General features: G+C 34.8%; 2 protein-coding genes across 3 annotated transcripts in view; both read left to right on the plus strand.

Moving 5' to 3' along the window:
• The window catches only part of LOC134262321 (uncharacterized), a 60,523-nt gene extending 55,728 nt beyond the window's left edge, over positions 1-4,795 (plus strand). For both annotated transcript variants that reach the window (XM_062744701.1, XM_062744700.1), the window contains exons 26-32: positions 117-328; positions 560-922; positions 1,221-1,309; positions 1,446-1,580; positions 1,685-1,995; positions 2,161-2,322; positions 2,507-4,795. In XM_062744701.1, the coding sequence (XP_062600685.1) occupies positions 117-328; positions 560-922; positions 1,221-1,309; positions 1,446-1,580; positions 1,685-1,995; positions 2,161-2,322; positions 2,507-2,582 (1,348 nt within the window). In that variant the 3' untranslated portion in view covers positions 2,583-4,795. The remainder of the gene's footprint in view (positions 1-116; positions 329-559; positions 923-1,220; positions 1,310-1,445; positions 1,581-1,684; positions 1,996-2,160; positions 2,323-2,506) is intronic.
• A 2,468-nt stretch (positions 4,796-7,263) lies between these two features.
• Positions 7,264-9,376, plus strand: LOC134262314 (kyphoscoliosis peptidase-like). Its single transcript, XM_062744686.1, has 4 exons — positions 7,264-7,481; positions 7,827-7,942; positions 8,068-8,184; positions 8,428-9,376. Exons 1-4 carry the CDS (start codon positions 7,272-7,274, stop codon positions 9,374-9,376), a joined length of 1,392 nt encoding a protein of 463 aa, XP_062600670.1. The 5' UTR covers positions 7,264-7,271.
• Positions 9,377-13,491: the final 4,115 nt, after the last annotated feature.

A 13,491-nucleotide genomic window follows, 5' to 3' on the forward strand; every position in this document is an offset into this window, starting at 1 on the left:
GTCAGTCAAAATGCTTCAGGGGGCAGCCAGATAAACACTCTAGGGAAATCGCAAGTGCGTCAAATGGTGGCAACAGGGGGAAAAGAGTTAAGGTATCATTGATTGTAAATTTCCAGAGAGCATTACAAGAGTTATATAAAGCATACAAAGAAGGTGTTTGCTGCCAATATTGAGGAGACGTATCGTAGCGTGGAGAGGAGTAAATGGCTGGCCGGCCCCGACTTCCTCCAGAAGGCCGTCAAGAACTTCCGAGACCTAGATAGTCTGCCTACGAAGCCGTTCATGGAGTGGTTAGGGATTCCTCAGGACCTGACACAGATCTCAGGAGGTAGAGAAAACTGATGTTGATGTGGCCATGTGTTAACTGACTTGAAAATTCTATAAATTATCAGTAAAATGTTAACTGTGTTCTTGATAAATGTATATAACTGATACTTTTTATGTACTTTTTCACAAGCCTCAGGGTTCATAAATTACCATCTCAAGCAATGCCTATTTCAAGTTATGATAACTGTCAAATGAAATGGTAGACTACTAGGTAGTTTATGTATTCATACAGATGATGTCTCCATCCCCCTTCCCCAAACTCCAAGGCTGTCTAAGGTTTTCAACTCTGGCTCCCATTCCTCTGGTCAAGCTGACACGGTTAACTTCAACAAGCCAGAGAGGACTGTCCACAAACACAACATGTGGTTCTTTGCTGATGATCCATTCAAAGCTAAAGAGAACCAGACAAGGTCACAGACAGGTCAAGGTCATGCCACAGAAAAAGAGCCGCGGTCCAGTAATTACACAGGATTCTTTTTCGTGATGGCTGTGATTGACATTATGTGGTTCCTTCACCGGATCCTCAAGTCTCTCGGGGTGGCCAAGCTGCTGTTGTATGGGTATCCTATATTTGTGGGGATCAGGGAGAAGACAAGTGAGTTCCTGAAGATAATAATCACTGGAAAAGACACCCAAGCTTTCACAAAATTAGTCAACAATAAATGGTCAAAATCTTTAGATGTTTAAATCCAACATTAAATTTCTTTCCCATTTTGCTATTTTCCATGTTTCTCTATACTGTGCAATCAGACACCCTGTCTATTCCGACACAGAATTTGTCTCCCAGTGCATGTCAGATTAGACAGATTTCATTGTACAGTGTATTTCTTTCCATTGATATTTTATGGTCAGGGTTCTTGTTGGAATACATCTGAATTATTTTTGATTTACAGATGAGAGAAACCCTGATGGTTCTGCCAGGAGACAGAGTCAAATCTTCCAGTCAGGGGCCTCCAAAACATTCAAAAAATTCTTCATTAAGGTCAGTGTAATTTATATACCAGTACACATGTATTTTACATAAGCAAAAGAAACTCAATAACTCAGTTTCCTTTAAAGATATATCTTTATTATAATTATGTACATATCAACTATATGTTTTACTGATTTTTTTTCAGACACTGTCTAGTATGTTTGTGCCAAAAGTCATTGCCACCATTTTTGTGTGTCTGTTCATCTATCTCATTTCCGTGACAACATTCCATTTCGTAAATAGGGAGACATTTAGCTACCTTGGGTATTATAACAATATGGTAAGTGTCTCAGAATTTTTTCACAGTACAAGTACAAGTTATTGTCACTTTTCTCTGAAAAAACTTCTGTTTACTGACAATAATTTTATCTTTCTCTTCATCAGGATGATCTCCTGAAGCTGAATGAGGACTTTGTGAATCGCCGGATCGAATCTCAGGCCAGCAGAATCAACACTATGGAGTACCCTACCTATCAGGAGTTAATGAATATGTATGTACAGCGCCACCTATACTTACACCGCACCATAGAGAGCCAGTGGCACCACCTACAGGAAGCCCACAGCGGCTTCTACTGCCGATACAAGCAGAGTCTGGAGCCTAACGCCAAATGTAGTGATCCTCTACAATCCAGATTTGGGGACAAGGATATAGAAGTGTGCCATTTTGAACAAATTGAACCCAATTTTTATTCAAAGTAAGGCTTTAGTATTGTCATAAGATTACCAGCTGTCTTGTTATAAATTTTGCTCTAAGAAAGATATTTGGAAATTAATCAAACTAGTTTGATAAGTGCTCATTTCATAATGGGCCTATATTGTAAAGATATTCTAGCTGGTACTCATTTCACTATATGTTGTAGCGGCCATGTCTCTGACTCCTCCGTGGCAGAAATACAAATGGATGCCTTCCTGACCAACATCAGAAAACTGATCTCAGATACCTGCTATATATTACTCATCTACATGTCTGTCATCATCATCAAAGAACTCCTCGGCACCGTCATCTGGCTCTATCTAAAGAGGTGAGTGGCCGATGACTTAAAGTCTATGTTAGTACTTGATTTATAGATTGCAGGTGTTACAAACTTTCATTTTGCAAAACCTTACAAATCACTGATGTATCATTATCAGAAGTATGTACTACATTATTAAGCTTGCAACTAGTCCTTGTGATTTTCCATCTTTAACTATTTTCATTGTAAACAGGTCAGCATTTATAAACCTGAGATTGATCTATGAAGCTGACAAACCCCCGCCCACTGCCACTGGGAGAGAGAGGTGATCTTTGGAGAGGACTTATGATAGATGACCGGAGAGGACTGGTTATAAACGTTTTACGATGACTGGTGATAGATGTTCTGAGATGAATGAGGATGTCAGTTAGATGTGATCATAATTAATGTATGGTTACTCCTTAAAGTACTGAACAATATAAGGTTTTAATTCAATTAAGAAGTAAATATCTGGAAAGAGTAGAAATTCTTTCTATTTGAATTGACTGTTACGTGCTTTTGAAGCATGCATTTTTCTAAAGATTTACATATTACACTGCAACAACATTTGTAAGAGGAGTGCATGCAGTTAGTAATCTTAGTACATATTGTGCATTTAAAGTACAGATGAGTACATTGCAGAATAAAATATGTGTGAGTGAAAGAAAAGTCATGAATAAACAATTCCTTTGTGAGTTATGACATTGATAGCTTTACTGTTTATGTTGATTTGTTTACTGTTGCTTGAGATCTCATATATTGTTTGAAAACCAGAAATGTGTACTTATTTACTTCACACTGAGGGCATAATATTTCATTAGCAGTCTTCATTTTTGTTTGTTTCCACCTTTTACACCATACCAAAATCATGAAGCAGAAGGATAAAATTTGAAGTACCAGAATTAATATTTTAAATTTTGCTTGAAAATTAAACAAAATTGTGTTGTTAATTTCTTATATGTTACCAGAAGGTGCTTGTTATGTTTCAATGTTTATAAACACCACCATAAAGTTATATGTGTCTGTGATATATAATTTTTTACAACAGGTCAGTTAAAAAGTATGTTTTAGTGGAATGTTTCAATGATAATTTTGTTTTTGTTTTTAAATTTTAAATTTGTCATATAAAAGACAATGCTTTAAAAAGATGGTAATATTAAATCTTTGGAAACATTAATGTAGCTGTAAGAAGTAAACCGTAGCAAACTGAATCAATTACTTTGTAAAAGTTTAATCTGCAATGAAATTTTTTTTTAAGATTAATGTAAATTTGTTTTTGTAAGCATGGGAGTGCATTTATTGTGTAACACAGTTCCTAATATGTATTCTTATTTTTATTTTATCACAAAATTAAACATTGGAGTTAATGTTCTTAGTACTTACAATATATTTTTTTTTATTTACCTAAAATAACTTGAAACCATTAATACCTTGCATAGTGTAAGAAATTATTAATTAATGATGCATTACATTAGCAACATAAAGTTAGGTTTGATAACCAGAACTTTTCTGTATAATGAAATAAAGAGGTATATTTTGATGTGTGATAAATTTAAATGGTATACTTAGACTTGTACTTAAAACTAGTCATAATATAAAGCCAAGGAACAAATTAAGCTATATAAGGAGGTACAGTCATACATTTGGTGCATTTTGAAACTTCCAATTTTTACAGTAGTCTAGCTTTACATACAGTGTGTTCATGATGCTATAAATTCTTTCCATAGAAATGGAAGGTGTTCACACATAAAGGTGTTTAAATATTGTTGGGTTTGACCTCATTAACTGTTGAAGGTCAGTTCAATTCACAAGATGTTTTTGAAACAATTTAAATTGACCAGTGAATTTAGAATATAATTTTATAACACTTTGATAAATTTAGTTATAGAGGCACCTTATATATTGCTCATGGAAAGCTTTAATTGCCAGATTTATAATTAGCTTTGTTACTAGTATTATAAATTTTATTCCACCAAAGTTTATTTTTTAATCTTGTAGTAGTGATCTTTTAATGCAGCTTGCCTGGATAAAGTAGAATAGCAGTTATCGTTAATTGTTATTTAGTGTGTGATCACCCACATAATGTGTTTTATTTTTATGTCACTACATCTCAACTATAGAAGCAGAGATTTAGATGATTTTTTTTAATTTTAAAAAATATTGATTTCTAGCATAGTTAGTGCTTTTAAGATATATTTTTATGCATTCAGGAAGAAGCAAATGTTTAATTTTGTTAAATTGTATGATCATTCAAATGGTTGTCCTTTTTTAAAAGATGGATGTTTTACAGATATTGCATTTGTAGTATATTTTTTGTTTTGATACATATGTAAAACGTATATCATGGTCACACTTTATTACCAATGGGTTGTAATTTTGTATCAGATCATGTATTATTATTTTAATTGATTACTGCGGTTGTGTCATGATACATTTGGGACATTTTTAGATGATACCTTGTGTTATTGCTTTATGTAACACTTGTATAACATTTATAATATTTTGCTTAGATTGTGTCCTGATACATTTGTGACATTGTAGATGATACGTTGTGTTATTGTTTTGGGTGACATTGCTGGTTGTGATCTCAGTTTCTATCGGCACAATAAACAAAGAAAATATTAATACAAAGAGTTCGAGTTTACTTTCTTTAGAAGATACATGTACAGGACTTGGTGGAATTTAGACATTTACAACAGCATATGGTATTTTGATGACTACTCAAATGTTGCCAACATAAACGAATCTGAAGCATGTACATGTACATGTATTTCACTTTTGAAGATGTCTATCCCTGGAATTAAAATGATAAGGATGACAATGACAATACAAGCAACTGTAATGGTTTCAGGGGTGAGGGATAATTGACAGGCAGAAATGTTATGAAAGAATTCTGATAAGGAAAGAAAATATGAAATTGGCCACACTCAGTAGAAAGTGCCTGTTGTGACAGAAACTTTTTTCCATGTGTTTCTATATTCACGAGTTGAAAAGTTCCTTCTTTATTTTATTATAACTGAACCACACCCCCATCGCGCGCGTTTGAAAAGTGGGAGGGTATATAGTGATATAGTCCGTCCGTTAGCGTATATCTGTAACACTTTGGGGTACCCATCTATTATCCGCAGTTCTTCTTGTATCATTGAATGAAATTAATGGGACGTTCACAGAATCTTTGTTACATAGGGTGCCATTGTGCACTTCCTATTTTACTTTTTGATCCAGCACATAATTTGAGTTACCATTGGCAAAACATGCATCAACGCTGTCAATCTTTAATATTGAAGGGAATCTTTATCCACAACTCCTTTTTTCCACTGAATAAATTTTAAATTTCACAGATTCTTTATCAAGTTGTGCCATTTAATTACTTTTTGATCTGTAACTTATATTTCGGGTCTCCCATGAGCTATATATGGACTTTGCCATAATAATCACATGGGAGGCAGGAAAGGAAGGGGGGGGGGTTCATTTAGTGAGCTCGGTGCTCACAGTGCCTCTAGTCTCGTATGAGTTGAGAAAAATTTGTATAAATGTGGTTTATACCTGTTACCAATCTCTGTAGCGTGAGTACAAATATATATATATATATATATATATATATATATATATATATATATATATATATATATATATATATATATATATATATATATATATATATATATATATATATATATATATATACTCTGAATATACATGATTCTAAATCTACTAAATCTATCATTAACAAAAAAAGAGTTAAGGAAACAAAAAGAATGCACAGTAAGTTACCACAAGGAAAGGGAAGAAGTTTAAGAAACACAAAAATATTCCTTCTATAGGGAAATTCTTCAAGTTCTTTGATCCGCCCACCCTAACATTATATTGCTTGTACTTGTATTGTTTTAAAGGGAGAAACTGATTGTTTAGAGATATGTGATATCTAGTCCTTCACATTCAGTCGCCAAACAATGAACGTAGTCTTCAGGTGTAACCGTTTTCAGTGGTTACCAGACTTTGAAGTCGCCATTAATGACATTAACAAACTGGTTCGTATGAAATTTATTTTGAATCATATACGCTCACAGAGAAAATTTTTCAGGAAATACATTATTTTAAAAAAGTGCATTTTTAAATATGTTTCCGTGATGTGGTGAAGAACGAACTTCCTGCAAAGAGCTGATACCAGGCGAATTCAATAAATTTATCAGAAAAATAGCAAGATAAACGAAAATTCTAAAATATTCTTGAGGATTTTCATTTTTATTTCTATCAACATTTTTAGAACTTTAAGAATTTTGTATATTGAAAATTTTTGGTAAATTAAACATAGTATTTTTTAATATATAGCAAATAATTTCGGCACATTTCAAATAATGGTGTCCAAACACTTTCCAGTGTACTAAATTGTTTCCTTCAAAGTGAATCGATGAAGGGGGCAAGATTAGCCTCATCCTGTTGGTCTCTCATTTTCTTTACGTTGACGTGTGGGCACACACACTGATACAGGAGAACTGGTTTTTGTTCTAATTTAGAAAGGGGGGAGGGATTTGCCTAGTTTCTCTTTAAAAAGACTTAATGTTTTAATGCATAACAAAAAAGACTTTTACCCTTTCAATGTAAATCAAAGTTCAAGGTAATTTCAAGTTGATGAGATTATCGGTATATAACATCCCCTCGTCATATCCTCATCTCAAATACCAAAATTTTAAACTTTAAAGTAAATGATAAAAAAAAAATATAGAGAAGACTCTTGTTTAATGATAAAATCAAAGTAGAGAGGTAACAAGCAAAATTCGGGGGTAGACACATGTATCAACAAGGCTTTCTTTTACTCTCCTAAACCCCTCGAACCGTATTGAAAATAAAGAGCCATTTTTTAACCACATTTATTAATGATTTCAAACTCTAGTACAGTGTACATAGAAATGGAAATATTCAAAAAATTTGTCTTTGTTCAATTTGATTACTTGCAGACGTATATAGATAGAACGCCCATGGGTAATAGCCCGTCCGTCGAGGTCTACATTACGTCAGCTGACGTTGCCAGCGGTGACGTAGTTGGGTTCTTTTGTGGACACGGAAACCAGGGTCGTCTCAAAAGTAGACCTGTGCCGAACCTTAAAGTTCCAGGCTTCAAGAAGAAAGATATCATCAAAGAGAAGGACCTGAGGAAATTCGAAGAAATAGATAACCATGCTTTACATGTAAGGGATCACTCAGGCTCTGGGTCAGGGATTAGTATACCTTCTACATCTGAATCTATAAAAAGGGATTATTTAACCCCTATGAAAATTGTCCCCCTTAGTTTTGCCAATACAGTGTATACATGTATGTGTCCTCAGTAATGCTACTAGTATTGTCTGAAGACATGAGGGATTGAGTGGGAACGTTCAGAAATCAATACGATGATGCTTTCCAGAGTCAGATTTTAAACAGACGTCTTTAAAAAAGACAAAAAATACTTTATACACTCATAAATTATAACATTGAAGTGTGTCCTTTTTGTTTCATAAATCGTACAAGTAAATTGAGATATCTTATTCATTTAGGCTCCTTCAAGTTCAACGAAATCCGTTAAAAGTCTGATAAAATATCTAGTAGCCATTGCGGAAACGGACGTAGAAAAAGTCCGAGCCTTCTATAGATGGATTACAGCAAACATCAGGTAATAAAAATCAAACAACTGTAAAGACCAATTAATTTACAATCTACACAGCTAAATGTTATATACGTACCCCTCACCTCAACTCTATCAATCTTCAATGATCAATACCTCTGTTCTATTTTTAGTTACGAGATTTCGAACACTATGGGCGGGGGAGTCACTCTCTCAGACCCCAGCACAGTATTGAGGAGAAGAAGTGCCAACTCCGAAGGTTATGCAAACCTCTTTGCAACAATGTGCAAGTATGAAAAATGATTACAATGTTCAAGTTCAAAAGCCTGTCAGTGCACGAATAAATGATAACACAGTATGTTAAAATAAAATTCAAAAGCTAACTGCAATACATGGATTTCAAGTAAACTAGATCGAATATCACGTCAATTTTTTAGCAACCCATTAACGCCATATATATATGGTTTAACACAAAAAGAAAGACCAAATAATCCTAACCAGTTTTTATTTTAAAATAAAATATATTTATGCAGGGGTGCTGGTGTTCCGGTAGTTACACTCTCAGGGTTTGCCAAACGATCTGACTACGACCCGGAAATTCCCTACACACCACGTGACAAACCCGACCATGCATGGAACGCTGTTTTCGTGGAGGATGATTGGCGATTCGTCGATTGTTGTTGGGGTGCAGGATGGGAAGACGAAGAAGGTCGATGGAATCCGAAGTTTGAGGAATTCTGGTTCTTAACAGATCCCGATAAATTCATTAATGATCACTATCCGTGGACGAGCACTGACACCAAGATTAGCAACAACTGGCAGCTGCTGAAACAACCAATCTCTCTGGACGAGTACAACAAAATGGTAAAAATGGAAGAAGTTTGTAAGGAATGGGGGATCGACTTATCTCACAAAGAACCAATCCTAATCTTCAGAAAAGAAATCCATATTACTTTGGGAGCCAGCGTACTCGTGCGCAACATCACTGCAACCATGGAAACAGTGGACCGAGTTAAGATGGACCAATATACGGTGGTGTATCGATTCGACACTCTGACCTTCAGCATACAGTGCAGACCTCCGTCCCCAGGGACGTATGTACTCAGAATATTTGGTCAGCGAGACGAAGCCATCTCACACCCTCCAAAGCTTCTTCTGAGGTACATTTTGAAATGCACGGATTCCAACAACTACGTCAAGTCCCTCCCTTACGTCTATACACATGCGCAGACGTACCAGTGTACATTGCACGAGCCGAATTCGCGAGAGCTTCCCGCCAAATCGAAGGTTAGGATTCGTTTGTCCTCACCCCATCTCAGACAGGTTAATGTTGAGAACATTCCTATGGAGTGTGACGAGAATGGTACGTGGGAGGGGACAGTCCAAACCCCCCAATCCGGAGAAACCATCGTTATTTATGGCAGTACATCTGACAACATCCAAGGACGCTTCCACTCTCTATACAAATTTTATATTGTCTGATATTCTTAAAAAAATATTTCGAGACATACAAGTACACATGTATATATATATATATCTATGGTACCGGGAGGGAAAAATTGAGTGTTATACTAGTATTTGAAATAAGAATAAGATGAAAGGAGTTAGTTGTATTATCATTTGGTACTTCTAACATAGCTGCAGAAGTGTAGCTCTCCGAAAAAAAAAAATATATTGACAGACCGGAGAGCTACAGTGCCACCCATTGAAAAAACTGTTTATTTATTGCGCACAAAAATTTGCGCTTGGTTCTGTATCAATTCTTCCAAATTCTTACCTCAATTGTTAAAAACAAAGTTAAAAAATATTTTTAACATATAGGTCACAGTCAAGGTCACAAGGTCATTGATCTTGGTGTCATTTGAAAGAACTTGATTAGCGAAGTAAGCATACCAAATATGAAGTCTCTATCTCTTATGGTTCAAAACTTATGGTGACGGTTCAAAAAGCTATTTTTAGCATATAGGACACAGTCAAAATCCCAAGGTCATTGACCTTGGTGTCATGTGAAAGGGCTTAATTAGTGGAGTAGGCATGCCAAATTTAAAGTCTCTATCTTTCTTCGTTTAAAAGTTATGGCGAGGGTTAAAATAAGCTGTATTTAGCGTATCGGTCACAGTCAAGGTCACAAGGTCATTGGTGTCATTTAAACAGCTTTATCAGTGGTGTATGCATACAAGATATGAATTCTATCTTTTATGGTTCGAAAGTTATGGCGAAGGTTAAATTTTGCAGAAAAAAACTTTTTTTTTCTCTCTCTCTCATCTTTTGGATTTATTTTATTAAATCAATGTCGAATTCTAGAGTCTTCAAAATTATTTTAAATGATCTAAACTTTTCAAATACTTAGTTGAAAAATCAGATATGATAATTAGATACATTTTATTATATTACTATTTTTAGCATATACATTGCAGGTCACAGTCAAGGTCACAAGGTCATTGACCTTGATGTCATTTAAAAGAGCTTAATTAGTGGAGTATGCATACTAAATATGAAGTCTCTTTCATTCATGGTTCAAAAGTTATGGCGAAGGTTAAAGTTTGCAGATAAACAGACAGACAAGACAAAAACAATCTACGCCTCGGATCTTTCGATCCAGGCGCATAAAAAAGATATAAAGAAGCCAATTGTAGTGCAACAAATAACTTCATTCATGGCCGTAGGAACCGGGTGGGGGTAACCGTATGTGCACATTTACGCACATGCCGTATGTGCCTAATTGTGTCGATATTATAAAATACTATTAGAAAAACATAGCTACAAAATGCTTGTGCCCCCACAATAAAAACGTCTGGTAACATTTTTTTTTTGCCTACCATTCTTTTACTATGTTCTCTGCTGTCAATCCGCCAGAAAGGATCTAGGATTTTCAAGAGAACAAATTTACCGTAACCCATACTTCGAATGCAAGATCCCTTTGCATGTATTGTATATGTCAGGATATTAGCTTGAAAATAGTCAATGTATTTTTCCTATTTTAGCATCGGACTCTTAATGTTTTGAAATTGAATGATTTTGTTTACTGTATTCTGACTGTATGCAATCGAATGTGTTGAACTTATAAAACAGGAAATATTTTAAAGTCTCACTTCTAAAACAGTTTTAAAAATGAAAATTACAGACTGAATGTCATAAAACAAACTGAAACTTGATAAATAAATAAAGTTTTGTCATGATTGTCACTTAACTCCAGATTTTATGAACAAACAAATGAAAGTAAATTTTCATTTCGTTTTCATTATCATTATAAATAATTTTCTGTATTTAGAGTTTTAGAGGGATTTTTTAGAAAGAAAGTATCAAACCACTCCCTTGAAATTGCATCAAAAAATTTTCAGATATACTTAGTATACATGTACCAGTAAGGAACATTGCGAAAACGTGACTTGTAATCTCCATCAGGTCATCACTGCATTTCAAAATACAGTAAAGAAGTTACACTCATCGGCGTGCTGAAGCAAACGAATCATTTGGTACTAATGAAAAAACAGTGTTCATCGTGAATTGCAACATCACGGCTAATGATATGAAATGCAGGCGCGGATCTAGAAATTTTTCAAATGGGGTGTTGAGGGGGGAGGTGTAGAGGAAAAGAGTCATTATAACGTATGTTTTAAATATACATGCAGTTAAACAACTCAATAGGATTTTCTAAAGTGGGAGATTGATCAACCCGAGAAAAAAAATACTTTTATGGATTACCTGAAAGTTAAAAAAAAAAAAAAAAGAAAGGAAAATAAATCTCCGTACCCGAAAATCCTAATTTGTAAAGGGATGGGGTTTCATTTTGTTTTCGCAACCGAATTTCTATATACATGTATATAACATTAGCCTTAATTTCACCGAACATTTGTTAAAGTAAAAACACATAAAAAATTGGAACTATCTTCTTTCTCTCTCTTGTTAGCAAATCCCAAGAGGGGATGCAACCCCCGTTACACCCCCCCCCCTCTGGATCCGCCACTCAAATGCATGAAAATTGCTGAAACTATACCTGTCTTATATTTAGCTGATATTAATAAGAACTAGAATACATAAACATGTCATGGCTGTATCTAACCCCCCTTCTAAAATTTTCAGTAATTACACATTCTAATGTTACGAAAAACTGATCCTGGATATCACCCCCTCCAAAAAACAAGAACGTTATTAAACATATATGGAGAATCGTATATTATAAAAAGAAAAATCTGTCCGAGAAACGCATAATATGTACCGATCTAAAGGGGTGGGTCAGGAAACTCCTTTACAGTGTACAAGTGGCCATGTTTACAAATGATCTAAAAATAGCCATCAGGGGATTTTTCTACGCAAAGAAAATTTTTAGCGTTTATTTATAAAGCTCGCTCTGTGCAGTGTAGATCAATCGCAAACTGTCATTACGATGGCAACAAATCTTGATGTGCTTCTACAGTCAGTGGGGCCTAACAAAAAAGATGAAGTTCTGAAAGTGCACGAAGAAAAAGGTTTTACAGAAGCAGTGTCATATGCATGGGAGAGCATAATATCGGTGGACCCTGCTTTACGTGACGCCGCCGAACAGGCAGTGACAGCCCACGATAAAGACAGCATCTACTATAAATTATTTATTGACGAATACAACATGAAAGAACACTTCAGCCAGGTATGTTCTCATCGCAAATTCGTGAAAAAAGCTTTCCTAAGGGTGCAAAAATATTTAAAGCACATGACACTGGAGGACGCGGAACGTCACGATTTAACCAAGTACACTATGGCCCAGAGCGTGGGCTACACTGCCAGGTGGGTACACGGGAGCGATAACGATTCTTGGAAGAAAGCTTTACAGCACCATTACGACCACGAGCCCCACCACCCCCAGTACTTCAAGGAAGGGCGGATGGAGCCCCGGTACCTAGAGGAGAGTCTGGTGGACATGATAGGGTCGCGCTGGGAGAGAAATCTGAAGGGTGACGAGGACGTATCAAATCACGATCTGGTCGACTTCGACCCCAGGTACCTGTCACGATATAATAAAGAGGATCTAGAGGAAGTTAAACAACTTATTGAAATTATTAAACAGGGGTGAGAGAAAATGTATGAATTAGTTACAGATGTGGACTTTTTTTCCAATTGATAAATCCAATTTCAGCGATTTCTTTGTTATATATATAATAAATATATATGTAATGAATTTCATATTGTTAAAATATTATTTTTTACAGTTTTTAAAAGACTGTTAAAATGTAGACTTTTTAACAACTTTATATACAGTTGTATATATTTTTTACATTGTTATCTCTTATGAATTTATGTTTATAGATTAAAATGTTATGATTATTCATGTGCATTCATAAAAAAAATATTGAACATAGAAATTTACAGAAAATGTTCACTATTTCCGAATTTGATATTTTGAATAAATAAATACATGTGTAACAAACTTTTATAAAACTTAAGAGTACATGTATTATAGCAGCTGCCTTTCCTCTGATCACATTTGCCTGTAAATTCCCACTTTGCCATTTTACAAGAACCTTTATTTCTGCCAATTTTTTTAAAAAAGAAAATATTTATACATTGTTCTAGTCAGTATTGATATGTTTATACAGAAATTTTAGTGATAATTTTTTCTG

The sequence above is a fragment of the Saccostrea cucullata genome, unplaced genomic scaffold (genome assembly GCF_032062105.1).
Source record: "Saccostrea cucullata isolate Sc308-1 unplaced genomic scaffold, CSIRO_AGI_Scuc_v1 ctg486, whole genome shotgun sequence".
In the NCBI taxonomy this organism is placed as follows: Eukaryota; Metazoa; Mollusca; class Bivalvia; order Ostreida; family Ostreidae; genus Saccostrea; species Saccostrea cuccullata.

Bases quoted from the DNA above. Each gene is read 5' to 3' on its own strand.
- LOC134262314 (XM_062744686.1), top strand. From the start codon at position 7,272: ATGGGTAATAGCCCGTCCGTCGAGGTCTACATTACGTCAGCTGACGTT. The intron at 7,943-8,067 runs GTAATAAAAATC...TTCTATTTTTAG, and splicing joins TGGATTACAGCAAACATCAG to TTACGAGATTTCGAACACTA. The intron at 8,185-8,427 runs GTATGAAAAATG...ATATTTATGCAG, and splicing joins CTCTTTGCAACAATGTGCAA to GGGTGCTGGTGTTCCGGTAG.